Source organism: Gossypium hirsutum, chromosome D12 (assembly GCF_007990345.1).
Source record: "Gossypium hirsutum isolate 1008001.06 chromosome D12, Gossypium_hirsutum_v2.1, whole genome shotgun sequence".
In the NCBI taxonomy this organism is placed as follows: Eukaryota; Viridiplantae; Streptophyta; class Magnoliopsida; order Malvales; family Malvaceae; genus Gossypium; species Gossypium hirsutum.
The window spans coordinates 43,802,564-43,829,485 of NC_053448.1; the positions used below are offsets into that span (position 1 = coordinate 43,802,564).

A 26,922-nucleotide genomic window follows, 5' to 3' on the forward strand; every position below is an offset into this window, starting at 1 on the left:
GGTGACTCTCTTATAGTGCTAGTGAATCAAGAAAAAGTTTTTATAGAATATGGCTTCTCCTCGGAGATTTATCCTTTTTTATTATATATTTCTTAATTTATTTAATTAGATATAAAATAAACTTTATATAATATGATCTATTTATAAAAGAGTTATAAAATGATTTAATTTCTTAATGTATCTATTAATTAATTTAATTATAAATAAATAATAAATGTTTAATTTTAGTTAGTCAAAATTTTCTTTGAAAAGACAAAAAAAGCTAAAGTAAATGTGTTTATTTTGTTTTTTTATATATTACCCATAACCCCAAACCCTTCAATTGAAAGATAATATGAATTTAAGCACGCTTGAACACATTCTTTTGGTTGTTGCAACAATAATGATGCTAACTGAACTAAGATTGAATTACTAAGGCTTTGCTAGGTAGAGTGGAAAGAAAATTAGAAAAATGGAAGTTGAAGGGGTAGAAAACTAGAAGGATGGAAAACATATTTTTTTCTTTTCATAGGTTTGCTTGGTACGAGAGATGGAAAATGGAAATGAAATGTAATTTCCATCCATTACTTGGTAAAGTTGGAAAAGGGAAGGAAAAAAATAAAACATTTGAAAAACACATAATTTTGAACTAATATGCACCTCTCCCTAATTTTCTATCCTCTCATGTTTCCAATTTGGAAGAAGCATTAGGATGGAAAATGGGCATCCCACCTATTTCCTTTCCTCTCACTTTTCTTTCCATCCAAGCACACCCAAAATTAATTTTCCATCCATTTTTCCTGTAACGCCCTAAAAATTATGATATGATACAGGGCATAATTTTGAGCTTGAATATTGAGAAAATTATGAGAAAATTTATCAAATGAATCAAATGAGATTTTATGAAAGAATTTTGATATTGGAGATGGAAGCAAGTGAAAAGAATCGCAGAGGTGAAAATATGACAAAAAGGACCAAATTGCAAATTTTGAAAAGTATGAGGACTAATGTGAAAAATATTTGAATATGTAAAATATTATTTTTTTTGGATTATTTGACTTGAAATGGATTGGAATGTAATTTGGTGTGATGAAATCAATTTTGGGACTAAATTGGAAATTTTGAATTGTACAAGGATTAAATTGTATTTTTCTCATTTTTTGTCGAGAAAAAAGCCAAAGTGAGATTTTCATTACTCATGGAGTTATAATAAATACTTATGATGAATTATTAACTTGAATTGGTCTAATTATAGAATTTTGAGAAGAATCACTAAAAAGGATTAAAAAAAAGGGTAAAATGGTAATTTGGTCAAAAAAGTAATTTGGTCAATTCCCGAGACTTTAATTATGGAAATAATATTTAAATATTATATTTGGTATCCAGAATCATTTTAGATCATTTGAACATCGTATTAAAGAAATGGACTTCAAATTGACATAAAATGAATGAAACATGCAAACTTAGGCCCAAAGCCCATTTGTTGGTATTCTAAAGATGGGAAAGAAACCCATCAACTCATTCTCTTCTTCTCCAACACCAGCAGTAGTATAGAAGCTTCCACCTTTCATTTTCTTTTAAAAATTTTCACTACCCACTTCTATCATCAATTCTATCATTCTCAATCTAAGGTTTATGGGGGTTCTAGTGAGAAATGTTGATGTTAGTGTGAGAAAGCTTCAAGTAAGGTAATATAAGGCTTCCTATATTTCTATTAGCTTGATATTTGTTAAGAAATCATATTATTTTTTGAATATCTTTTTGTTGTATGGAAATGGAGAGATGTTGATTCATGGAGTTCCAAGCTTGTTTTAGGATGGATTGAAGTTCATAGAAGCTTGATTTAAGTGTTGAAAATCATTCATCAAGGTAAGTATCATGAATACTTATTTTTCTCCTAAGTTAGTAAGCTTAGGAGTAATGTTATAATTAAGTGTTTAATGATGCTAATATTAGTGTAAAATTCCATGACATTAAGATATGAAATAACACATTTAAATGTGAAGTTATAATTATACGGCCATGAAGTGCTTTACTAATTAAAATTATGACATGAGAATTTTGGGTTGCCATGTAGACATGTATGAACCATGTCACTATTATGGAAAGATTAGATAAGACCATTACAGTAAAAAAAATCTGAAACAGTTGTAAAATATATGGAAAAATCTATTAAAATGCTTACCTTGAAATTAAGTTAATTTCAACTGACTTATTATCATTGATTTTAATATGTTCTTGTATATTATTGTTCACATGTTTGTAAAAATGTGGTTTTGGACATGTTATTCAAAATGGGTTAATAGTATGGAACTTATTTTATAAATGGTTTTGATTAAAGTCTCTTTACAAATATGTAAATGAAGCTTTGAAATTTATTGAGGTGGCATAATGCCATGACTGAAATTATTATTTTATGTTATAGATATTAATACCACGGACACAGTGGTTAAATTATAAATTTACTTGAAAATCAAGTATTGTTCTGGTAATTCTAAAATGAGGCCTTAGTAGCTTAGATAAATAGTTCAAGATACGATTGATATGCCAATAAGGGGACATCTATTTTTGATTGTTAGGAGATACGATTTCAACCGTGATTAGCCTTTGGGCGTAGCACTTCGATGTGCACTATTATTGCACTACTTTGGTCTTCGGAATTAGCGCTACGACGTGTTACTATTACTCTGGTGTGTTGGTTGGTTAGTCCCTTGTTTCCGATTATGATTTCTCTAAGTTTACTAAGGGCTAAAAATAACTAGTTCCGATTCTGAGATTAAACTGATTTTGTCATTGTATGAATGAATTCTAAAAAAAAATTAGATGCTATTAACACTACTTTTAAATGATTTATAAACCATTATACAAAGTTCGAATTTTTGTTTAAAAGGGTATTAAATGTAAAAAAACGGAATGGGAAAGTAAGCTTTGAAGAAAGTGGTGTAATGAAACATCTAAACAAATTGTGGTATGATTGAAACCTTTAATGCGTTATTAAGGTGAGTTAATAATCGTGTAAGTCCTTAGGGATAAAAATTAAAAAATGAAAGATAAGATTCATAAATGAATTAAATGTCAAAATTGTTAATAAATTATCAACCTATAAGTTGAGACTTAACTTGAAAACTCACATAAAATGGTTAAAAATAGTGACAATGTGGCTTAAAAAACTTAAAATGATTATTCATCTAAAGGGCTCAAGGTTTATAAAGGCTTAGGATAAAGTTTAATTGTCCTTGTTACTTACTAAGCTTTATAACTCACACGTTAGTTGTTTAAAATGCATAGGTACAAACTTACTAAGAAGTTGCTATGATAGCTAGGGAGAATTGCAACACCCGACGATCCTATAAGGTTGCTTTTCAAATGTTAAAATATAATTTATATTATATTAGTGGCATGTATACTAAGTCACGTGATGAATTTGAAGATTGTAATGGGAACGGCATGTACTTAAGGCAACAACATGTATAAATATGCTTTATATCATATGTAAATAGTACTTGAAACTTGGGTTATGGTGTAGTGGTTGAAGGCTTAAGAAATTAGTTAAAGTTCAAGAGTGTGAAAAATTGTAATGGTGTAGTGGTTACAGTACCGCCTGAGTAGCTCCTTGTCGAACATTCCTATATTTTACAAATTAAGTAACATTCCTATATTTTACAAATTACATAGTTATTTGTTTTAATTGGCGCTATAAGGTTTTTGAACTTTGTTTTGAAAGCATAAAACTCATTCTGAATAGAATTTAAATATTTTTCTATAATTTTATAAAAATGTTTTATCATTTTTATTTTCTTAAATAAAGTACTGATTTTGCTCCAAAAATTTTCCATTAGTGTCACACTTTCGTACCGGCCATCAATATAAGCAAAGGGTGTTACTTTTTCACTCCCTCCTCCCATCCCTCCACTTTTTTACCCAATCAAATAGACCATAAACATGCTCATTATATTGATCAACCAACGTAGTTGAATCCCTCAAATCAACATAGATAGATTATACTAACAATTAAGGTTACAAATCTATATACAATGATTAAATTTCAAACTTCTTTGAACTCTACATTAAAATTCAATTTATTGGATCTGCATACTTTCTAGATAAATCTAGAATTGAACCAACCTAGAGTTAAGTAAACATGATTTTCTTTTATTTTTAGTGTGTTCAAATAATCTTGATTGGGAGATAAAAGAAATGAGTTACATGCAGGGACGAGGTTAGGAAATTTGGATTGTGGGGTCAATTTTTTTAAAAATTAAAATGTTTATAAATGTCCTATAAATTATGGCATAATTTTTTTTTTGTTATTCTTCTCTACTTCACTAGTAGACTTTTTAAAAAAACAATGTTTTGCTATTTCTGTTAAAGAACAAACATATCTAAGCCTTAAACATATAAATGTTTTCATGAAGTCAACATACCACTAGTAATTTTCTTTCACAAAAATAAACATTACTTAAATTGCTTTTTAGTGTCATAAGAATGCAGTATATCAATTTTTGAAACAAGAGATTCACACTAATCAAACTAGCAACAATAACTTTTAAATGAAAATTCTAAATTTCTAATCAATCGAGATTTTTTTTCAAGGGTTTGTATTAATTAGTCTTAATTTCCTCAAGGTTTAAAAATTCTTCCACAATCACGAGGTTAGAAATCTCATACAAAATCAATAATACCAAAATCATTCAATAAATAAAAAACTAAATCTTGCATAAAAAAAATACTAACCTATAGTAAAAAAAAGCCACAATCTTAATTTTTCATAAATTAATCAATAATGCATGAAAAGAAAAGAAAAAAGAGTTATCACTAAATTGGAAGACCAAGATGAAAGTCTTGAAAGATTCACCTATCTTTTTAAAATTTTAGAGAGTAAGAGAATAAAAGAAATTTGATAAAAAATATTAATGTTGAAAGAAAATAAAAAATTAAGGATTGTTGGGTTTTAGTGATGAGGAGAGATTTATTTATTTTTATATAAAATAATTTTTTTTCAAAAAATTTAGTGGGTACTTTTTCAAACTTTTGTGAGATCAATTCTTTTATGGGGACATTTTCAATTTTTTTTTTTGAATTAAAACATCAATTAAATAAAATCATTTTAAAAAATTTAAAGGTAATATTTTTTTAATTTTTTGTGGGGCCAATTGACCCGTAACCTTGAACGTGGCTTCGCCCCTGGTTGCATGCGACAGAACCAATAATAAACTGTTAACAAAACTTGGTGATGAAAGTTTCATGATACTTGATTAGAAAAAGTGACAGTGTACTTCTTCTTTAGACATTTACTTAAATATTATTCTTGGGTTGAATAGGATACCTTTAAATTATATATGCGAAGAGATCTATTTATATTGGTGTCAAATTTAAGTAATTTTATGCCTTTTGTTATCTTTTATACGAATAATATTTTAACAATTCAACCATCATATTTTATGCTCCATTCTTGTATATCATGCATGTTGAGTTTGGCATAAATAAATTATTTGTTTTATATAAATAGCTTTCATATGTTAAATATATATATTAATATAGACAATCTTTTAGAATTGATATAATAAGATATCATATCAATTCAAAAATTTACATATATATATATATTGATAAATTCAACGACCAAATTATTAAAAGAACAATCATATACAAAATTATGAAAAAATATAAAACTACTTAAATACCTCCCTTATATACTTAATCTTTGACCCGGTAAACTATTAGGTAAAAGGACTGCGTCCCCCCATACCCTTTTTTAATCTTTGATTGCATAATCTTTATTTTTCTAAGGCAATTTGGTATGTTTACCAAGTTAAGGTGTTGTTTTCATCATTAAACCACTCCCCACTCTTTCTTAATTAGACAAAAAGGATGACCAAAAGATGAAATCAATTGTCATAATCACGCTATTGCAGTTATAATTAAGATTTTTAGATATAAACACTGTGGTCTATGTTGTTCCAATAGGGTCGGAAGCGTGTAAATTATTGTACTAAAAAATCACACAAAGTTCAATTCCCAGGGAAGAGAGGTGGATCACATGGATCTCTTAAATACCAAGTCTTTCCTTAGACAGAATATCCCTTCTATAGTAATTTAATAGCACAATTAAATACTACTATTATACCCTCAAATATTGAAAGAAAAATAGGACAAGAAAGAACACAAGAGTTTTAACGAGGTTCGGTAAATTATACCTACGTCCTCGGGCACTAACACCAGATGATAACTTTACTATCTCCAAAGTATTACAAACAAATAGAATTCCTTAAGAATTCTCAAATGGGAGAAGAGAGAAAACTAAGAGAGAAAGATTGGTTGGGATGGTTGAAATGAGAAATGGTTAGGCCTATTTATAGTTGAGGTTCAGGGACTAACTTGCAAATGGCCTAAAAAATTAGGGACCAAAATTGCAATTATACCATTCAACTTTAAACTCAACTTGCCAACCACTTTTTACTTTCTTCTTTCGGTGCCAATTGCACCTCCCACCATTTTTTACTTTTCAACCCCTTTTTTAATTTAACTTATCAACAATCTCCACCTTGAAGATTTGATTAGGATAATCACATCTTCACACACTTCCTTCAACTCCCCAAATTTGATAAAGCTATCTTTTGTAGTGCCTCCAAATGCGCTCTCGAGCGCCATACACCTAAAGGTGCTCAAATTCTCAGGATGTTAATCAAGTTCAAACAATGATTAAACTTGATTGTTGTTACCACCTTGGTCATCATATCTGCGGGATTATCTGCTGTCGGAATCTTCTGAAGTAGAATTTTTCCTTTTTCAAAGACTTCCCGCACAAAGTGATATCTTACGTCGATATGCTTGGTTCTTGAATGATAGACTTGATTTTTCGCTAAATGAATAGCACTCTGACTGTCACAATATAGACTAATGTGACTTTGAACAACTCCCAAGTCTTTCAATAATCCATTAAGCCAAATAGCCTCCTTAACAGCTTCTGTAACTGCCATATATTCTGCCTCTGTAGTAGACACAGCTACTGTAGACTGTAAGGTAGACTTCCAACTCACTGGGGCTTTCGCAAGAGTAAACAGATACCCCGTAGTTGAACGACGTTTATCTAAATCACCAGCAAAGTCAGAATCAACATATCCAACTACAAACTGACCAAGTGCTTCATCCTGTTCAAAAATTAAACCAACATCTACGGTTTTTCGAAGATACCGTAGAATCCATTTCACAGCTTGCCAATGTCCTTTTCCAGGATCATGCATATACCTGCTCACAACTCCAACAGCTTGTGAAATGTCAGGCCTCGTACACACCATCGCATACATCAAACTCCCAACTGCATTAGCATATGGGACTTTCGCCATATATTCTCTTTCTTCTTCAGTTTTCGGAGATAATTGAGCACTAAGTTTCAAATGAGAAGCAAGTGGGGTACTTACATGTTTTGTGTTTTCATTTACACCAAAACATTGTAATACCTTTTCAGATATTGCTTCTGATTCAAACAAAGCTTGCCTCTCTGTCTATCTCTACTTATCTCCATGCCGAGAATCTTCTTGGCCTCACCTAGATCTTTCATCTCGAACTCTTGATTCAACTGAGCCTTCAGCTTATCTATCTCATTTTGGCTCTTCGAAGCGATTAACATATCATCAACATACAAGAGTAGATAAATGAAAGATCCGTCATGCAGCTTCTGCAAATACACACAATTGTCATATTTGCTTCTTGTGTACTTCTGCCTTCTCATAAAGCTATCAAATCGCTTGTACCACTGCCTCGGGGATTGCTTCAATCCATATAGTGATTTGTTAAGCTTACAAACCCAATTTCTACCACCAGCATCTGTGTATCCTTCTGGCTGAGTCATATAGATCTCCTCTTCTAACTCACCATGCAAGAAAGCCGTCTTAACATCAAGTTGAGCTAGCTCCAAATTCAACTGTGCTACCAAGGCCAACAAAATTCTAATGGAGGAATGCTTCACAACAGGGGAAAATACATCATTGTAGTCAATTCCCTCCTTCTGAGCGTAGCCTTTAGCTACCAATCTTGCCTTGTAGCGAATATCCTTCTTGCTAGGAGATCCATCTTTCTTTGCGAATACCCACTTGCATCCGATTGCCCTTTTACCTTTCGGTAATTGCGCCAACTCCCAAGTATTGTTCTTCCGGAGAGACTGCATTTCTTCATCCAAGGCGCTTTTCCATTTATCACTTTCTAAGCTTTGCATTGCTTCTTGATAAGTGATAGGAATATCATCAACAACGGGAAGGGCGTAGGCCACCATATCAGTAAATCGAGCAGGTTTACGAATTTCTCTCCGTGGCCTTGTAACTGCAACTGGTTCTGGTGTACTTAGTGGTTCTTGGGTCAGAACCTCTTCAACCTCTAATTCCTCCATTGTGGCTGGAGAATTAGACTTATTAACTGGGCAAATCCCCATCTGCTCAAACTCCACCTGTTTTGGAGTACACTCCACCTGCTGTGGAGTATTGCTCGTCTGAATATCTTTATCTGCTACCTTTTTCAATGTGGCAGATTCATCAAAGGTAACATCTCTGCTACAGATCATTTTCTTTGTGCTTAAGCACCAAAGACGAAATCCCTTCACTCCAGAAGTGATTCCCATAAAGAGAGCTTTCTTTGCCCTCGGATCTAACTTTGACTCCTTCACATGGTAATATGCAGTGGTTCCAAACACATGTAAGGAATCATAATCTGTAGCCGGTTTTCCAGACCATACCTCCATAGGAGTTTTTCTTTCTAATGCAGATGATGGCAAACGATTAACAAGATGGCCAGCGTATGTCACAGCCTCAGCCCAAAATTGCTTGCCCAACCCAGCATTGGACAACATACATCGAACTTTCTCCAGCAATGTTCGATTCATACGCTCTGCCACTCCATTCTGTTGTGGTGTATCCCTAACTATGAAGTGTCGAACAATACCATACTCTTGGCACACATCGAAGAACGGATCACTTTTATATTCCCCTCCATTGTCCGTCCTAAGCCGCTTGATTTTCTTGCCAGTCTGGTTTTCGATCATAGTTTTCCATTTAAGAAAAACTCCAAGCACTTCATCTTTAGTTTTCATGGTATACACCCAAACTCTTCTGGAAAAGTCATCAACAAAAGTAACAAAGTAGTGTTTTCCTCCCAACGAAGGTGTTTTGGAAGGCCCCCACACATCTGAGTGAATATATTCCAAAATACCTTTTGTATTATGGATAGCAGTGCCGAATTTCACTCTCTTTTGCTTTCCCAGAACACAATGCTCACAAAATTTTAATTTGCAAGCCTTTGCACCTTTCAACAATCCTTGCTTTGCCAGAATTTGCAAGGATTTTTCGCTGGCATGTCCCAACTTCATATGCCACAACTGCATTGAGTCCAAGTCTTTGTTACCGGAAGCTGCAGCGACTGCTCCAATAACTGTACTACCTTGGTAGTAATACAAGTTATTTTTCCTGATGCCCTTCAATATCACAAGTGCGCCAGATGTCACTTTCAAAATCCCATCTCTCATAGTAACAACTGAACCATTGGATTCCAAGGCTCCCAATGAGATGAGATTTTTCTTCAAACTGGGCACGTACCGAACATCAGTCAGAACTCTGGTTGATCCATCTTGATTCTTTAATTGGATTGAACCTATCCCAACAGTTTTACAGGCATTGTTATTGCCCATATAAACAACTCCTCCATTTAGTTCTACTAAATCAGAGAACCACTCCCGGTTAGGGGACATATGATAGGTACAACCCGAATCCAATATCCACTCATCTGAATGGAACGACGATGATGATGCAACCAGTGATAGTTCAGAGTCACTAGTATCATGCTTTGCAACACAAGCATCTACAGCAGCTTTTCCCTTATTCTTCAGCTTTGGACAATTTTTCTTCCAATGGCCTTTCTCATGACAAAAAGCACATTCATCTTTCCCGAGTCTGGACTTTGACTTTGATCTCCCCTTTTGAGTTTTCTTCCGAGTGTATGAACGACCTCGGACTACTAAAGCTTCTGTATCTCTGATTGAGTTTTTCTGTTTGTCCTTCTTTCTCTGTTCATAACTGTATAAGGCCGCACAGACTTCGCTCAGAGATATATCACTCCTGCCATGAAGTAGAGTAGTTTCTAGGAACTCAAACTCCTCAGGAAGTGACCCCAACAGCATCAAAGCCAAATCTTCATCTTTGAATGTCTCACCCATATTCAGCAAATCAGTGACTAACTGATTAAATTTGGTGATGTGATCATTCATTGTGGTACTTGGGACGTATGTGAAGCGAAACAGTCTTTTCTTCAAGTGGAGCTTATTTTGACTGTTTTTCTTCAAAAATTTTTCTTCAAGTGCCACCCACAACTTATTTGCAGAAGTCTCCTTTGAAAAAGCATACCTCTGCTCTCGAGAAAGGCATGATCGAATTGTGCCACATGCCAACCGATTGATCGCCTTCCAATCTTTCTCCTGTACATCATCTGGTTTCTCTTCATCAATGGCAATGTCTAGACCCTGCTGAAAAAGGGCATCTAGAACCTCACTTTGCCACATACCAAAATGGCCCGTGCCATCAAAGATCTCCACGGCCAATCTTGCATTTGCAATTGTCGGTCTTGTCCACATGGACGATGTTGAAGCTCCTACACCGACCGTTTTCTCCATAATCTTTCAATATACCTAAGGAAATCTTTTCTGATGTGGAAGATTAGTTTAAACTGCAACCACAGAGCATACTACGATTAACCTTCGGCTCTTGATACCACTTGTTGTTCCAATAGGGTCGGAAGCGTGTAAATTATTGTACTAAAAAATCACACAAAGTTCAATTCCCAGGGAAGAGAGGTGGATCACATGGATCTCTTAAATACCAAGTCTTTCCTTAGACAGATATCCCTTCTATAGTAATTTAATAGCACAATTAAATACTACTATTATACCCTCAAATATTGAAAGAAAAATAGGACAAGAAAGAACACAAGAGTTTTAACGAGGTTCGGTAAATTATACCTACGTCCTCGGGCACTAACACCAGATGATAACTTTACTATCTCCAAAGTATTACAAACAAATAGAATTCCTTAAGAATTCTCAAATGGGAGAAGAGAGAAAACTAAGAGAGAAAGATTGGTTGGGATGGTTGAAATGAGAAATGGTTAGGCCTATTTATAGTTGAGGTTCAGGGACTAACTTGCAAATGGCCTAAAAAATTAGGGACCAAAATTGCAATTATACCATTCAACTTTAAACTCAACTTGCCAACCACTTTTTACTTTCTTCTTTCGGTGCCAATTGCACCTCCCACCATTTTTTACTTTTCAACCCCTTTTTTAATTTAACTTATCAACAGTCTATAAATTGTTGGGAGGATTAAAGTAAAAAAGAAATGGTTAGAAAGGTCTAAATTGAATTATTAAGACTAAAAATGAAATTGCATTGTTTTATACAAAGAGGCAAGAGGGGTTTGTGCTCTTTGGATTTGCCCCCATTTCAATAAAACCTAGTTCAACCAAAATAGAGCCATTAGATACTTTAACTATGATTTAGGGTGCAATTTTAATTAAAGTTTTTAGGATTCAACCGAGTTAAATTAAATATATTAAAAATATTTTGCTTTATATTAATCCAAAACCTTTTCTCGAATCGATATTTCGATCCATTTCCAAACTCCTTCATAACGTAAAGCATAGAATTAAAGCATTAAATTAGTCAATATAGGTACAGTTGAACAATTCACGCCATGAACGTATACTACACCTATTCCATTTACCCCACATGTCTTGGTCAATGTTTTATTAATCAGATAAATTCTGAATAATTTATTTAAAAATTAATTTAACTCTTATATTAAATTTGATATATTAATTGATTTTTTATCTAATTAATTCGATAGGATGATTTAATTCGATTTAGATGGAGAAAAAGGCACTCTAAAACCCAACGACCCCATTATATATAACAGTTACCTAGTCCACCATAAAACCCTTCACAATATGGTGCCGCTTAACAAACAGCAACTCTACAACTTAAGGGCCCTTTCAACATTTCCAAGCATAATAAAATCCTGTAGTTTCGTATCCTTTCTTTAGCTTTGATTCACTCTTCGTTGCCGTCATATGGGTAACTACTTTAGTGCTTTCATTTGTCGTCCATCAGATATTGCTGTTGTCGGGAAAGTGATTCTTAGGGACGGGACGATTCAGGAGTTTAGCTGGCCATTGACGGTGGCGGAGCTGATGCTGGAGCATCCACAACAAGTGGTGGTAGAATACCACGCGGCTGTTAACGAGAAGAAACCCGTTCCCTTACCGGCTGACCATAAACTCCACGTGGCAAAAGTTTACGTAATGCTGCCGGTGAAGCAAGGGAAACCAACCACGTTGTCGTCCGAGGAAGCTCGCCGGGTTCTGGTGAGTGCCAACGCCGTTTTGAGATCGAAGTCGAGGTTCTTTCCTTTGTTTTCCAGGATTTGCCCTGCAAATCATATGCAAGTGATGGGACAAAAATCGCCGTTGCAGGGGAAGGGAAACGGCCGCGAAAGACTTGAGGAAGTTGGCAGTTCGACGGAGCTAATACCGGAAAGTATGGAAGGGAGGGTGGAGTATATGAACAGGCAATATTCCGCCAAGGGATGGAAACCAAGCTTGGATACTATAAAGGAGAAGAAGATTGAGACAAAGGTTCCGCATTGGTTGTTTTAAAGCTAATTAAGTACTTGTCGAAACATACATGAAAATCTTAGCTACTAATTTAGATTATTCGTCTTCATCATGCAACAGTTTTCGAAATATTACATGGAAAAAACACTAGCTAATGTTGGGTCTTCTTCGATTTCTTTGTAGAAACAATTAAAAAGTGTTTTTTGTTTGAGGAACTAGTTTTTATTTTTATATAAACAGAGAGTTTTAAATAAATAAATTTTGAAGCTTTGGTGGATAATCTTGTGATAAACTATATGATGGTCGGTAGATTGATTAAATTGATTCAGTTAAAAATTTATTCAAATTTTATAATTTTTTTTAAAAATCCGGTTAAATTATATACCAAGATGCTGATAGATAAATTAAATTAGCTCAACATAGAACATATGATTTATGCTTATACAAGGCTTCCCGCTAGGGAATCAGTTTATATTATGTAATTAGTTTAAGTACTCTTTTTATCATACGAATGTATTAGGTTTTAGAGGTTATAAGTTGGATGGATTTAATAAGGTAATGAATATTCATGAATTTTCTAATTGAAAATTGTTATAATAAAAATTAATTAACATCGGCAAATTAGCGGAGTTTATAGAATTTTTTTTAATATTAATTTCATTATAGATTCTTAATATATCTGTTTATATATATATATATATAAAGTTTAGAACTATCCATAACCTCTCCCCAACTCTTAAATAAGAGGATAATGTGCTTCAGCGCACTCACACCCATGTCCTCCTGTACTGACAACAATACCGATGTTAATCAAGTTAAGACTCAACCAACCTATTTAACAAAGGAATTAAACATTAATCACATTCAATCTTTAATTTGAAGTTAGTTTTTTATCATTATTTATACAAAGTTTAATTATTTTTCAATTGAAGATGAAATGATATATATAGAAAGGGTGACGTTCACGAAATAATTAAACACCAAATATGATATGATATGAAATTAAGGAAGTTAAAACTCAGCTATCAAGTGTTCTGGTTATGTTAATCTATTTTATAGTTATAATACTGAATGAATTTCACTTGATTTAAAGGCATCAATTTATTTGATAAATGACAATGTATACAATTCTAAAACAAAATTAATTCACTTCATAATGATTTGTTGTGGTTATTTAATGATTTAGTAACATAATTAAAATTTTGATTAAGTTTATTATTAGGAATCAAGTCACATTAATTTAATAATAAAATTACAAATAAAAATTTGTTGAGGAGAGATCACTCCTTTTTTTTTTTGAATTACAAAAGGAGAGTAAAGCCCTAACAGCAACGTGATTAGCGCGACTCGAATTCAGGCCACACCTGGGGCGGTGAACACCCTGACCATCAAGCTAACACACGGGGTTCAAGAGAGATCACTCTTTGGGTCAGTTTCGGACCTTCAATAGAGGTATCATCCCTAAGTTGTCTATGTTTGGTTTTAGTCTTGGGTTTTGTTTTCCTACTTTGAGGAGAGCCCAAAGGGGTTCACTGAGTGTAGGGAGTATTTTAGTCTTGGTGAGGTTCGAACCTATGCCCCTAAAAAGTCTTAGTGGGTAAGCACACTACCACTTGGCTAGGGCACTCACACCAAACTCTATGAACCCCTTTGAGCTCTTCTCAGAGTAGGAAGATAAAACTCGAGGCTAAAACTGAGCATAAATGTCCCAAGAAGATTTCCTTGTTAAGGGGAGATCGCTCTTTGGGTTGTTCTTGGACCCTCAACGGAAGTATTCTGTCCGAGGTGTTTATACTCAGTTTTAGCCTTGAGTTTTGTCTTCCTACTCCAAGGAGAGCCCAAAGGAGTTCACAGAATTTAGCGAACGTTTAATCTACCAAGGAAACATTTTAGCATTTTGGCCTTAGTAGAGTTAAAATTTGTGCCCTTAAAGGGTCTTACTAGGTAAGAACCCTACCACTTGACTAGGCTGCTTCTATCAAGCTCTACGAATCTCTTTGAGTTCTCCTCAAAATAAAAAAATAAAAATTTAAGGACACAATTAAATATAAGTACATAAGAAAAATATCTCCTTTTGGAGTATGAGATGGATAAAAAAAGCAACCTCCCTCAACAAAACTTAATTATAAAATAAAAATTATATACTTGTAAGGTTGTTTACTTACAGACAATTTTATTATAATTTAATTAAATAATATTTTATCCTTATAAATAAATAAGAATGTATGGTGACGATGGTATTATAGACCATCATTAAAGTTAAACCTTAACTTTTAATAGGTTTTTATTTTTCACCCACATCCTTCCAATAATTAATAATTACGCATGAAGGAAGTGAGAGTCATATGATATTAGCATTATTTGAGAAATTAAACCAACGAAGCTTTAACATTATATTTGTTGATGAATGTGGAAGTTCTGAGATTTTGAGTGTTCAACTTAATATTTAATAATAGGGACATAATCAGCGGAGAGGAGGGCAAGCAGGGGGACTTATTTCTTCTTTAGCTAAATTAAAACATTAAATTTTAGTCTTTTTAGTTTTTTATTAAATAGAATAATTGCATTTTTGGCCCTATGAAAAGTTAATAATTTAATCTAAATTTTTTTTATAATACACAACTTTAGCCCGGGCCCATGCAGATTAAATAAACAAAAAAATAAAACCAAATAAAATAAAATTCAGTCCATTGTCCATTTACACCCAAAATAAACCCAAGATCTTAGCCCAATTGCATAAATAATTAAAACCCAAATAACCTAAACCCTAGCCCAACAAGCAGCCCAATACACCCAACATTTTCAGCAGAGAAAAAAACAAAAAACCCTAGGTAGCCGCAAGCCTAACAGCAACCAAGTGCGCTGTCGTCGCCGCCATTTACGCGCCACACCTCCACGTTGACTGGCCACGTACCTGCAATTCAGCAAACAAGGAAGCAAGCAGCAAAAAGAAAGGGACTAATAGCGAAATGGAAGGAAAGAAATATTATTATTATTTTTTATATATCTATTTTCCTTTTCGTTTTGGCTATAAAAAGCCAATTAAAATCTGTAACAGGGGGAAGACACGCATATTGTATCAAGAAATTACAAAAAGAAAATGAAAAGGAAAGACTGAATTTTTTTTTCAGATGTGATTTTTTTTAAAGTTTTTTTTTTCTGTTGTTCTGTTCTTTTTTTTATATAAGTATGAAACAAAATAAAAAGGAGGGTGATTTAGTTTTTTTTTTTTGAGTTTTCTTCTTTCTGTTTCGATCTCTATTTCATGTCTTTGAAATAATAGTAAGAGAGGGGAGGAGTTGTTTACCTTTTGATCGGCGGCGTCGTTGTGCTGTGTGGGAGATGTTTGTAAACGGCGCAGAGAAAGGAAATGAGCTATTAAGTTTTTTCTCCTTTGCTTTCTAATGGCCGAATGATTAAGGTTTTTTTAGATTTATGATAATTTTTAAAACAACACCGTTTGGACTTTATGCCAAGGCTCAATGGCTTATTTTCACTTTTGGTCCTCCTGTTTTACAATGTTTTTAAATTACTTTTTTATTTCTTGTAAATTTCGCAACGCATTTTATTATTGTTTCAATTTAGTCCAATGTTGTGCAGTATTTTGCGATGCTTGGGTAAATTGCTCCTTCGGTCCTCCTCCTGTTGCGCGTGTTTTAAATTGCTCTCTTTCTTGTTTTATTTTTGAATTCATGCTTTAAATTCTGTTTGTTTTCAACTTAATCCTTAATTTGTTATTTTAGGTTTTTTTTATTATATTATTAATACTGTTTATTAGTATTATTATTACTATATTATTATTAGTTTTTTATTTATTATATCATATATTATTATACCTACATATATATATATATGTGTGCATATGTATGTTAATATATATGTATATTTTAAACGTTTTTAAATACATATGCATATTATGTATATATTTTATTATTATTTTATTTTCATAGTTTTTATATATTTTATATACATTTATATTTTATACTATTTATATTTTCATATTTTATAATTTATATATGTTTATACATTCTTTGTAATATATATATATGTACTTTTTAGAATTATCATAAGTTTTTTGTTATTATTTTGTTTTGATATATTTCATGTTTTTATATATGTATACTTATATATATGCCTGTTTTAATATATGCATATACATGTTTTCAAAATTTATTTATGTATTATACTTATATTTTGAAAATACATATGTACATATAATTTAAATTAAAGTATTTGTTACATATCGTATTAACATTTTTTTAACATATCTTTTAGAAAATACATATTTTGGTTTTGGTAAAACATTAAAAACATTTTCTTTTGATTCAAAGACTTTTAAAATAAAAGCGATATTCAAAGTTCAGAATTTTCAAGAAAATTGAGCCCTAACGTATTGAGTTCCGATTTTTTTTGTTAATCTTAAATAACCGAGAATATTCTTTATTTTATATAAGTATAAAATCATTTTCGGGAACTTAACTTGTTGCGTCCTAATGTATTGGGTGTAACATATTGCGTTCTCGAAATGAAGATTTTCTTATAAAATAAAAGCGATATTCAAAGTTCGGGGATTTTAAGAAATTGTACCCTAACGTATTGGGTTTCGATTTCTTCACATGACTTGAACATTTGATTATCCTTTTCAGATTTCATTATTGGAGTTTTTTTTTTAAAAAATCTTTTTAACCCTCGACACTAAGACGTTAAATAATTAATTTGGTACCGATTTTTGGACATTACGAGGGTGCTAACCCTTCCTCATGCGTAACTGACTTCCGAACTCGTTTTCTCAAATTTCGTAGACCAGAATAATTTTTAAGGTGGGTCGATCACACCTCAATAAAGGATCGGTGGCAGCTCCAATTTTTGTTTTTTAAAGTCGATAACTAAAATTTTGTTTTCAAAAAATAGTTTCGACAGCTTGGCGACTCCGCTGGGGACAAACACGAGAGTCGAGCCAAAAAATTGATTAATTTTTGTCTTATGTCGAAAATTTTTTGAGATCCTTTTGCATTCATTATTTTCTTGCTTAATTGATCTTTGCATTATACATTGCATGAGTTGAACGATTTTACCCATCTAAGTGGGAGTGAGAAACTAGTCCTTCGTGAGGTTTTCACCTCTATGCAGGATAGTGGATTGCTTTCGAGATACATTCGTACCTATGTCTTCGTGAGATTTTTATTTCCGTGTAGCCATAGGGAAGTGTATCCCCCTGAACTGAACTCGATCTGTATGAGCCTATAATGGGTGAGGATCAATGAATCTGCTGGTTCAGGTACCCTTACTTCAGAACCGAACCGCATATAGAAGACCTTAGGAGCACACCCTAGGTAGAGCCACTTCAAAACCCTAGTGATCACCCGAATAGACGTTCTATTTATTCTTGCTTGCTTTTGCTTTGTACTAACCTGTTTCTTTTTTGTTATAATTGCATTACATTTTCATCATAAAAAAGAGGTGTTGATTCACGTGCAGTTGCGAAATAGAGAGCTTGTCATAAGAAAATGAGTTTCTTGATAAAATGGAAGACAATATGGTTGTCCGAATATGGTCCAAGAAAATGTGATAAGAGAAGGATGATAGTTTAATGGAGGACTACACGACTATGGATTCAAGATGAAAAAGATTATTCGAGAGCCGCTGAACTTTCTTAAAGAGAAGTCAACGAGCATCACGAGGATGAGTGAGCAATGAGTTGCGGCCCGGATCGAGCAAAAAGGAGATAGAAGAGACATCTTTTTGAAGAGTTCGTGAGATTTATCTTAACGCTCGAAGAAGAGGATCGAATGTCTCCGCCTATGAGGGCAAGGCCATATAAATATCCATTTTATGTAAAGAGATTTGTTTTCTAGTAAAGTTTTCTAAATGGAATTGAATCAGAATCAACGTCTCTTTATGCATTCATTACATGCATTCGCATTACATGACATTATACGCATTAAAGTCCACTAAAAGAGCCCAATCGATTAAAATCATTCCTCAGTTAACCTGGAAACCAACCAATAAACTAAACACCGTTACGGTACTCGGGCGAAATCAAGAAGTATGGACCAAAGATTAGAAAAGCTCGAACAATTCCAAACATAAATGCAGGATCAGCTTCAGCAGCAAATGAAGGAGCAGCTCGAGAAGATTCAGCAGAATTTGAAGGACAAAATGATGGAATCTCAAGGGAATATGATGGCTAAGTTGACTCAGTTGCTGACTGGAGAAATTGATAAAGGAAAAAACTCTGTGCTTAATGTTGAAGAAGGAGACAGTGAGGGACCTGTCTATCCTCCAGGCTTTACCCCTCAGCAAGTTGAGGAATGTCCGCGTAAATCCTCTGTCACCATTAGGCCTCAGCAGTTTCAAGCTAGTGCTTCAATGCCAATGAATTTTCAAGTTGGATCAGGCTCTAATCCGAGAGACAACCTTTCAATACGGCTATTCCTGACTTCGATGAAACAGCGGGAAAAGAAAAAGTGAAGGATGAGTTGCCAAAACAGCTAAAGGAAAAGTACAAATGGCTGGAAGAGAAATTTAAAACGATGGAATGTGCTGAGAGCTACTATGGGATTGATGCTAAAGAATTAAGCTTGGTTCCGGATTTAGTACTCCCTTACAAGTTCAAAGTGCCTAGTTTGAGAAGTATAATGGAACTAGTAGTCCCGAAGCCCATATTACTATGTTTTGTAGGCGGATAACTGGGTATGTTAGTAATGACCAGTTGTTGATACATTGTTTCCAGGATAGCCTCACAGGGGCAGTGTCCAAGTGGTACAATCAATTAAGTCGTGCCAAGATTAATTCATGGAAAGATTTAGCACAGGTATTCATAAAGCAGTACAATCATGTAACTGACATGGTACCTGATAAAATCACTCTACAAAACATGGAAAAGAAGTCCGGTGAAAGTTTTAGGCAATACGTACAGAGGTGGAGGGAGGTCGCCATCCAAGTTCAGCCACCGCTCCTGGAAAGGGAAATGACAATGCTATTCATAAATACATTAAAAGCTCCGTTCATCACATATATGTTAGGGAGTGCCACAAAAATATTTTCTAACATAATCATGAATGGTGAAATGATTGAAAGCGCCATAAGGAGCGGAAAGATTGATGCTGGAGGAAATAATAGAAGGCAAGCCTCAAAAGAAAAAGAAAATGAGGTGAACAGCGTGAATATGTACAGTAAATCGATTGCTAATCAGTAGGGTTCATCAAGACAAGAATCATGTGTGAAGTAAGGTACTGAAAAACTCCAGTTCACGCTAATTCCAATGTCGTACAAAGAGCTGTATCAAAGCTTATTCGATGTGCATGTTGTTTCTCCTTTACATGTGAAGCCTCCACAGCCTCCGTATCCCCAATGGTACAACGCAAGTGCACAATGCGATTATTATGCGGGAATTACAGGACACTCAATAGAGAATTGCATTACCTTCAAAAAGCTAGTTGAAAAATTCATCAACATGGGTATTGTCAAGTTGGATGGCTCATTTAATGCAGAAAATTTGCTACCCAATCATGATTGACAATGGAGTGAATGCAATATATGAGGAGATATTGGGAAGTGTTCACATCAATGACATATAGGGAGACACAAATGAAAGGGGGGCCTTGTTAGATATCCGCCCTTATAAATCTGGGAGTGTTCTAAGTAATTGAACTGCGGAAGAAATCCCTATAATTTTTAGAGCTTATTTAGAGTAATGTTCAGAACATTTTTGTTGTTTTTAAACTAAAAATGATAGAAATTCCTTTGTGAAATAGGCTCATGTCTAACGTCGTTATTCTAATAAAATACATCTTTGCATTCATTTTTGAGCCAATATTTTTTCATTCTTTTTGAAATAATTATTCTTTCATTCTTTTGGATTTTCTTCCATGCCATTCTTTCATTTATAATTATATTGTACAAATAGTTATTCATAAATACATTCTTTTGTATATTCTTTTATATTGGGTCTCCAGATATCAATAACATGAGTGACGCTGCTACAGGCTCAGAATTTTCTTTTGAGCAAAGCATGTGTTTAGAGGGATTTCATGACTTTGAAGATAACATAGATTGTAGCCTATTTTCGGACTTGTTAAAGATGGTAGAACAAGTCGAGAAACGGATCTTACCCTACAAAGAATCATTAGGATACATGACTTCTCATTATATAGGGCATGAAGGTTATTTGGTCGATCTTGTCAAAAGAGTCTGACGGCCATTGATTCATCTTTGTGATCGTCAGTTACTTTACTAAATAAATAGAAGCTGCTTCATATGCCAATGTCACAAAGTCGACAGTTAACAAATTCGTGAAAAATCATATGTCAGTATGGGACGCCAAAAGGATTATATCTGACAATGTACTAAATTTGAACAACAGCATAATATCAAAAGTTTGCAGTTTGTTCACGATTAATGCCATATTGCCTAAAAAAAAGATTGCGCGAAAAAAAAACTCTGCCAGGGCAATGCCTTTCTCTTGGGCCCATCGCGGTTTTGCCTATTGAAGACAAAATTCTTTCTGAGTTTTTGAATCCAATTCCGATTGAAGAGGAATGTTCAAAGTTGTCCATCATGGTCAAATGAGCCAAAAGCAAATGATGCAAGTTCACAAAAAAGATCCATCCTAGAGAATTCCTTGAGAGGAACCTGGTATTGAAAAAGATCATTCCCATACAAAAAGAACTTCATCCCAAGCTGGGAAGGACCTTATGTGGAAGGCCTTATTTAGAAAAGCGTCGATTTTGATCAAAAAGGATAACAAGGACATGCCTAATCCTATGAGTTCAGATTCAATCAAAAATATTTCAAAATATAAAAAAAAACAAAAAAAATAGAGAGAAAAGAAGAAAGAAAATGGAGAGGCCAAGATGAAAACCAGCAAAGGGCGCCTTGAAACCAAAGGGGATTTGAGTTGAAAACCCGAAAAGGGCAGCTCAAATATTGATTAGAATGGGGCATGAGATGATCAGAGCAGTTCAAATTTTGATCAGATTGGGGCATATGATGATCTTGAATCAATAGGAAATGGTAGACAACATCTTAGGACATCGACAGAGTACTGTAGATCTCCTAAACACATGTCAAACTCAGAAAGTTTGTATAGAGAAGTTCAACCTGCGATATCTGGGGCATCCAATTTTTATATTGAATTTGCTATTCTTGGAATAATTCATGCTTTTCCAATATACACATTCCCAATCAATTTCTTTGTTATCCTTATTTACTATTTTTTTGATAATCTATTCCTTTCGAGCTATGCTCAGAACCAATTGTATTCTCATCCATTGTTATACTCTTTTTGTAAGCATGTTGCATTGGAATAATGATTAATAGACTAATAAAACTTTCACAATGGAAGTTTGGCATATTACTCTAGAAGTTTCTAAATGATACAGGAACCTGAAACAAAACTATTGTTTAGAACGCACCATGTTTAAAGGTTGGAAATCTGAAAAAGAAGAGTCTAAATTAGGACTTTCTCTTTGGATTTTGTTGTTAAAAACATTGACTGAACAAAATGACAAAGCTTAAATAAACAACTAAGCAATGATCACCCTGACATTGCAGTGGAGTAGATTGAAGCATCAGTTCTTATACCTCTGAAGATGCAGTAGGAAGGAATGAGGCTACTTGAAGAAGAAGAGTACCAAGGTCCAGCACGACCGGTCAAAATTGGCTATTTTTAAAGTCTTTACTTCATTCCCGTTTCACGACAACAAGCAAAGAGGGGCAGCTGTAATATCCAATTTTAGCCCGGGCCCATGCAAATTAAATAAAAAAAATAAAACCAAATAAAATAAAATTCAGTCCATTGTCCATTTACACCCAAAATAAACTCAAGATCTTAGCCCAATTACATAAATAATTAAAACCCAAATAACCTAAACCCTAGCCCAACAAGCAGCCCAATACACCCAACATTTTCAGCAGAGAAAAAAACAAAAAACCCTAGGTAGCCGCAAGCCTAACAGCAACCAAGTGTGCTGTCGTCGCCGCCATTTACGCGCCACACCTACACGTTGACTGGCCACGTACCTGCAATTCAGCAAACAAGGAAGCAAACAGCAAAAAGAAAGGGACTAATAGAAAAATGGAAGGAAAGAAATATTATTATTATTTATATATCTATTTTCCTTTTCGTTTTGGCTATAAAAAGCCAATTAAAATCTGTAACAGGGGGAAGACACGCATATTGTATCAAGAAATTACAAAAAGAAAATGAAAAGGAAAGACTGAATTTTTTTTTCAGATGTGATTTTTTTAAAGGTATTCATGATGACACGCATAATGTATAACTATTGGTACGAGGTATTCATGATGAAACTCAATTGAGTTTACAGGTAGTTATATGAAAATATATTTTTATCTAAGCTTGGTTTGATTTAAAATCTTGTTAAACATCATTATATTTGGGTAAATTGCACATAAAAGCTCTATTTTTTAAAAATTTATCAAAATGGACCCGATAAATAATTATTTACCGAAATGGGCCCATTTTCCCGAAAGCGCGTCCACGTCAGCGCGATGTCAGGGTACATGACAGGAAAACGCGTCCCTGATGGAGCATTTTGCCTGTTTTGGGGTTTTAAGGTTTAAGGTTTTAACCTTTAAGGTTTAAGGTTTTAAGGTTTAGGGTTTATGGTTAAAAATTAAATAAATAAAGGTTTTAGGGTTTAAGGTAGAGGTGTTCACAGGCCGGGCAGGGCCTGGTTCGGGCCGGGTCCAAAAAAATTTGCCCCGCTTCTTAGCCCGGCCCAAAATATGGGCCTGAAATTTTGTCCAGGCCCAATGCGAGAAAAAATTTCTAAGCCCGAGCCCAGCCCGCCCCGACCTATTTTTTTAGTAAAAACCCAAAAAATTATTTTAAATATAAAAAGAATAAAAAAAGTATTTTAAAAATATTTTAAAATTAAAGAATAAAAAATACTTATTTATTATATATTCGGGTCGTGCCGTGCCGGGCTTGAGCCAAAAAAGTGGTGCCCGAGGCCCGGCCCGTTTTCTAAACGGCCTCGCTTTTTTGCCCAAACCCATATTTCGGGCCTATATTTTTACCCAAACCCTCCCATATTTTTTGCCCGGCCTATGAACACCTCTAGTTTAGGGTTTGTCAATTAAATTATTTATAAATTTTTCATAATTGGATTAGTTTTCGTGTTTATTTTTTTTAAAAAAAATCACTTAATTTAGGGTTTAGAGTTACTTGAGTAATTTAATTAAAAATTTTTAAAAATTAGATTAGGGTTAGGGTTTAGGGTGTTTTTAAGTTAAGGGTTTTTAAGGAAAAATCAAATAAATTAGTGTTTAGAGTTTAGGGTTTGTCAATTAAATTATTTATAAATTTTTCAAAATTGGATTAGTTTTTGTGTTTATTATCTTTTATGAAAAAATCAATTAAATTAGGGTTTAGGGTTACTTGAATAATTTAATTAAAAAAATTAAAAATTAGATTAGGGTTAGGGTTAGGGTTAAGGTTAAGGTTAGGGTTAAGGTTTAGGGTGTTTTTAAGTTAAGGGTTTTTAAGGAAAAATAAACAAATTAGAGTTTAGAGTTTATGGTTTGTCAATTAAATTATTTATAAATATTCGTAGCCAAAATTGGATTAGTTTTCGTGTTTATTATTTTTTAAGAAAAATCAATTAAATTAGGGTTTAGGGTTACTTGAGTAATTTAATTAAAAAATTTTAAAAATTAGATTAGAATTAGGGTTAGGGTCAGGGTTTAGGGTGTTTTTAAGTAAAGTTTATATGTCATAAAAAATTCTGAACAAAGTAAAGCATTTTACAAGAATAATTCTTCGCTTTCAAAGTAAATTTTGTTCTTTTCTTGCAAATTGTTATCTAATAGGTCCATCAATTGAGTTTACCGATTGACTATAAATAAGGCAAAATTTTCCCTCAGATCGCATAAGTTAAAACAAAAAAAATTTAAAGAGCCTAAAAAGGATAGAAATTGAAGATAAGTGAACATATTAGTGTTGTTATTTACTATGATAGTGAGGTTTGCTACACTGAGAATGGTGTTATTTTTTTGTCGGAGAATACAGTGCGACTGGTTTTTAACCAGAACATAGATTTGACAGAACTTCGTAAAAGAATTAGGCGTAAAATATTCGGAACGACGCCAATGAAAGTTCTGTCTATTACGTATCGATTTTGTCCTTCAGTTGATCCGGTGACATATAACTCGTTCTACATAAGAGGTGCTTGTAGCTTGGAGGCAATGGTGTAGACTCATCTCGCTCGTGGAGCACCGTATATTAAGTTATACGTACAATTTACATCACCAAATGGTGCAGTTGCGATTGGTGTTTGAGAGGTATACGCGACCCATGCCCGACACTCGGTTAGTGCATTACAAAACTCGGAGCAGCCCATGTTTGGTAGCGGTGTGGAATACACAACCCCTGCACGACACTCTGTCGGTGGATGGGATATGCACCTCGGTGGGTCGATGTTTGATGCTAAAAATACATACTAGGGAACAGCATCAACTTCTACTAGTTGGCAATCTACATCCAATTTGGGACATTATGAAACGCCCAAAAAAAGGGATGATGTACTCCCTACGACGTCCACCGGTGAGAGGACCTCGTACTTTGCAGATGATGGTAGGTTAGAAGATGACTCTAATGTGCAGAAGTTGGATTATTTTATGAACCGGAACCTATTCCAACCGAACCTGAAGATGTTGAAGGGGGTTCAGATGAAGAAAAAGATCCACGATTCAGGGCATACTCACCTCCAACCCACATGCATAATGTCAATCTGTCTGCAGATGATGCGTTAGAGTTTCCAGACCTACCACACCGGTTGCGTGATCGTACAAGTTCGGTACTGGATTCGGGTGAATTTGAAGTTGGTAATCAGTTTTCTAATAAGAATAGTTTTATTTGTGCTTTGAAACAACATAGCATCAATAACGGAGAAAACTACCACGTCGTTAAGTCCAAAACCGATAAGTTTGAGGCGAAGTGTGCAGTGCAAGATTGTACTTGTTCATGGAAAATTTACGCCTCGTTAAGGAAAAACCCAGGGTTGTGAGAGATTAAAAAGTACAAAGGTTCACATACATGTGTTGCAGGTACAGTATTTAGGGTTTTTGAATAATACTGTTATTATATAATGTTGCATTATTTAATGTACTCCATTTATAGGTATTTCACAAGATCATCCCAAGAGGGATTCAGCTATGTTAGCTAGCTTAATATTGCCCACGGTGAAGGCAGATCCTAATACTTCTTTCTATCTAGGTTAAGGAGGCATGTGTGCCCCCAACCTGATATCTGTGTTATTTGGGATCGGGCACCGGCATACTAGCTGCAATTGATCAACAAGGAAGCTTATGGCAGCGCACACATCATCGGTATTGCCTAAGGCACGTTGCTTCCAACTACTACAGGCAATATCCATCTAAGATTGAACGACGACAAGTGACCAACATGGGTATTTAGTCTCTATTAATATAATTTCGTTTATCATTTTAAATTTATTCTAATTGAAAGAGTGGTATGTAATATTCGCTATGAACTTATATTGGCAGGGTATGAAATAAATAAAGATCGTTTTCATGAGATGTTGGCAGTTTTGCATTCAATTAACAGCGAATGTGTGGACTACCTTTGCAACATACCTTTCAAACAGTGGGCATAAGCATACGACGACGGCCTACGATATGGTCATATGACCTCAAACCTAGCTGAATGCATAAATTTTGTTCTAAAAGGAACTCGCCATCTACTGATAACATTGGTTGTGCTAGAGACATATTTTCGTTTAGCGGTGATATTATTAAAGTGAGTAGAGAGTTATGCAAGCCAGATGCGGGGAGGTCATGTATCGGTGTTGAAACGATGAGCCACCTTGATAGAATAGTGACTGTGGAGGTGTTTGCATCACCAACGGTGAAGCTGTTTGAAACCCATATGGTGATGGAGATTGGTAAAAAGAAGAGCTCCCCGATGGCCCTTCCTAAGATCCCTCGTGCTACGCTAGCATATACATTGACGATCCACTCGGCGTAACGAAAAATAGAGATGAACCGGGCCATAGACTCCAACCTGTCATAGGACTCGGAAAAGGAAACATATAAGGGTTAGGATAAATAAAAGGGTTAGAATACGCACTTGGCATCATCGAAAAAGGCTGTTTCATGGGCATTATCAGTTGAACTGCTGGGTCAGGTGACTATGTCAGTGCTCTCGTTGGGCATGGGGATTGAATGGCCGCTGATGACGGGCCATGTGAATGTGTGGGCCTCGTTGATGGGCCTGCGTCGTCGTCCCTTTGTATTGCATTTAAAGGCCCA

The 26,922-nt window shown here is 34.2% G+C and overlaps 1 protein-coding gene and 1 long non-coding RNA gene across 2 annotated transcripts; one reads left to right on the forward strand and one right to left on the reverse strand.

Moving 5' to 3' along the window:
- Positions 1-11,975: 11,975 nt before the first annotated feature.
- Positions 11,976-12,884, forward strand: LOC107947548 (uncharacterized). The gene has a single exon (XM_016882165.2). It carries the CDS (start codon positions 12,085-12,087, stop codon positions 12,667-12,669), a length of 585 nt encoding a protein of 194 aa, XP_016737654.2. The 5' UTR covers positions 11,976-12,084; the 3' UTR covers positions 12,670-12,884.
- A 2,404-nt stretch (positions 12,885-15,288) lies between these two features.
- Positions 15,289-16,440, reverse strand: LOC107946032 (uncharacterized). The gene is made up of 2 exons (XR_001696809.2): positions 15,935-16,440; positions 15,289-15,541 (listed from the first exon to the last, which is right to left on the reverse strand). It is a non-coding gene; the product is annotated as an uncharacterized lncRNA (long non-coding RNA).
- Positions 16,441-26,922: the final 10,482 nt, after the last annotated feature.

Bases quoted from the DNA above. Each gene is read 5' to 3' on its own strand.
- LOC107947548 (XM_016882165.2), top strand. From the start codon at position 12,085: ATGGGTAACTACTTTAGTGCTTTCATTTGTCGTCCATCAGATATTGCT.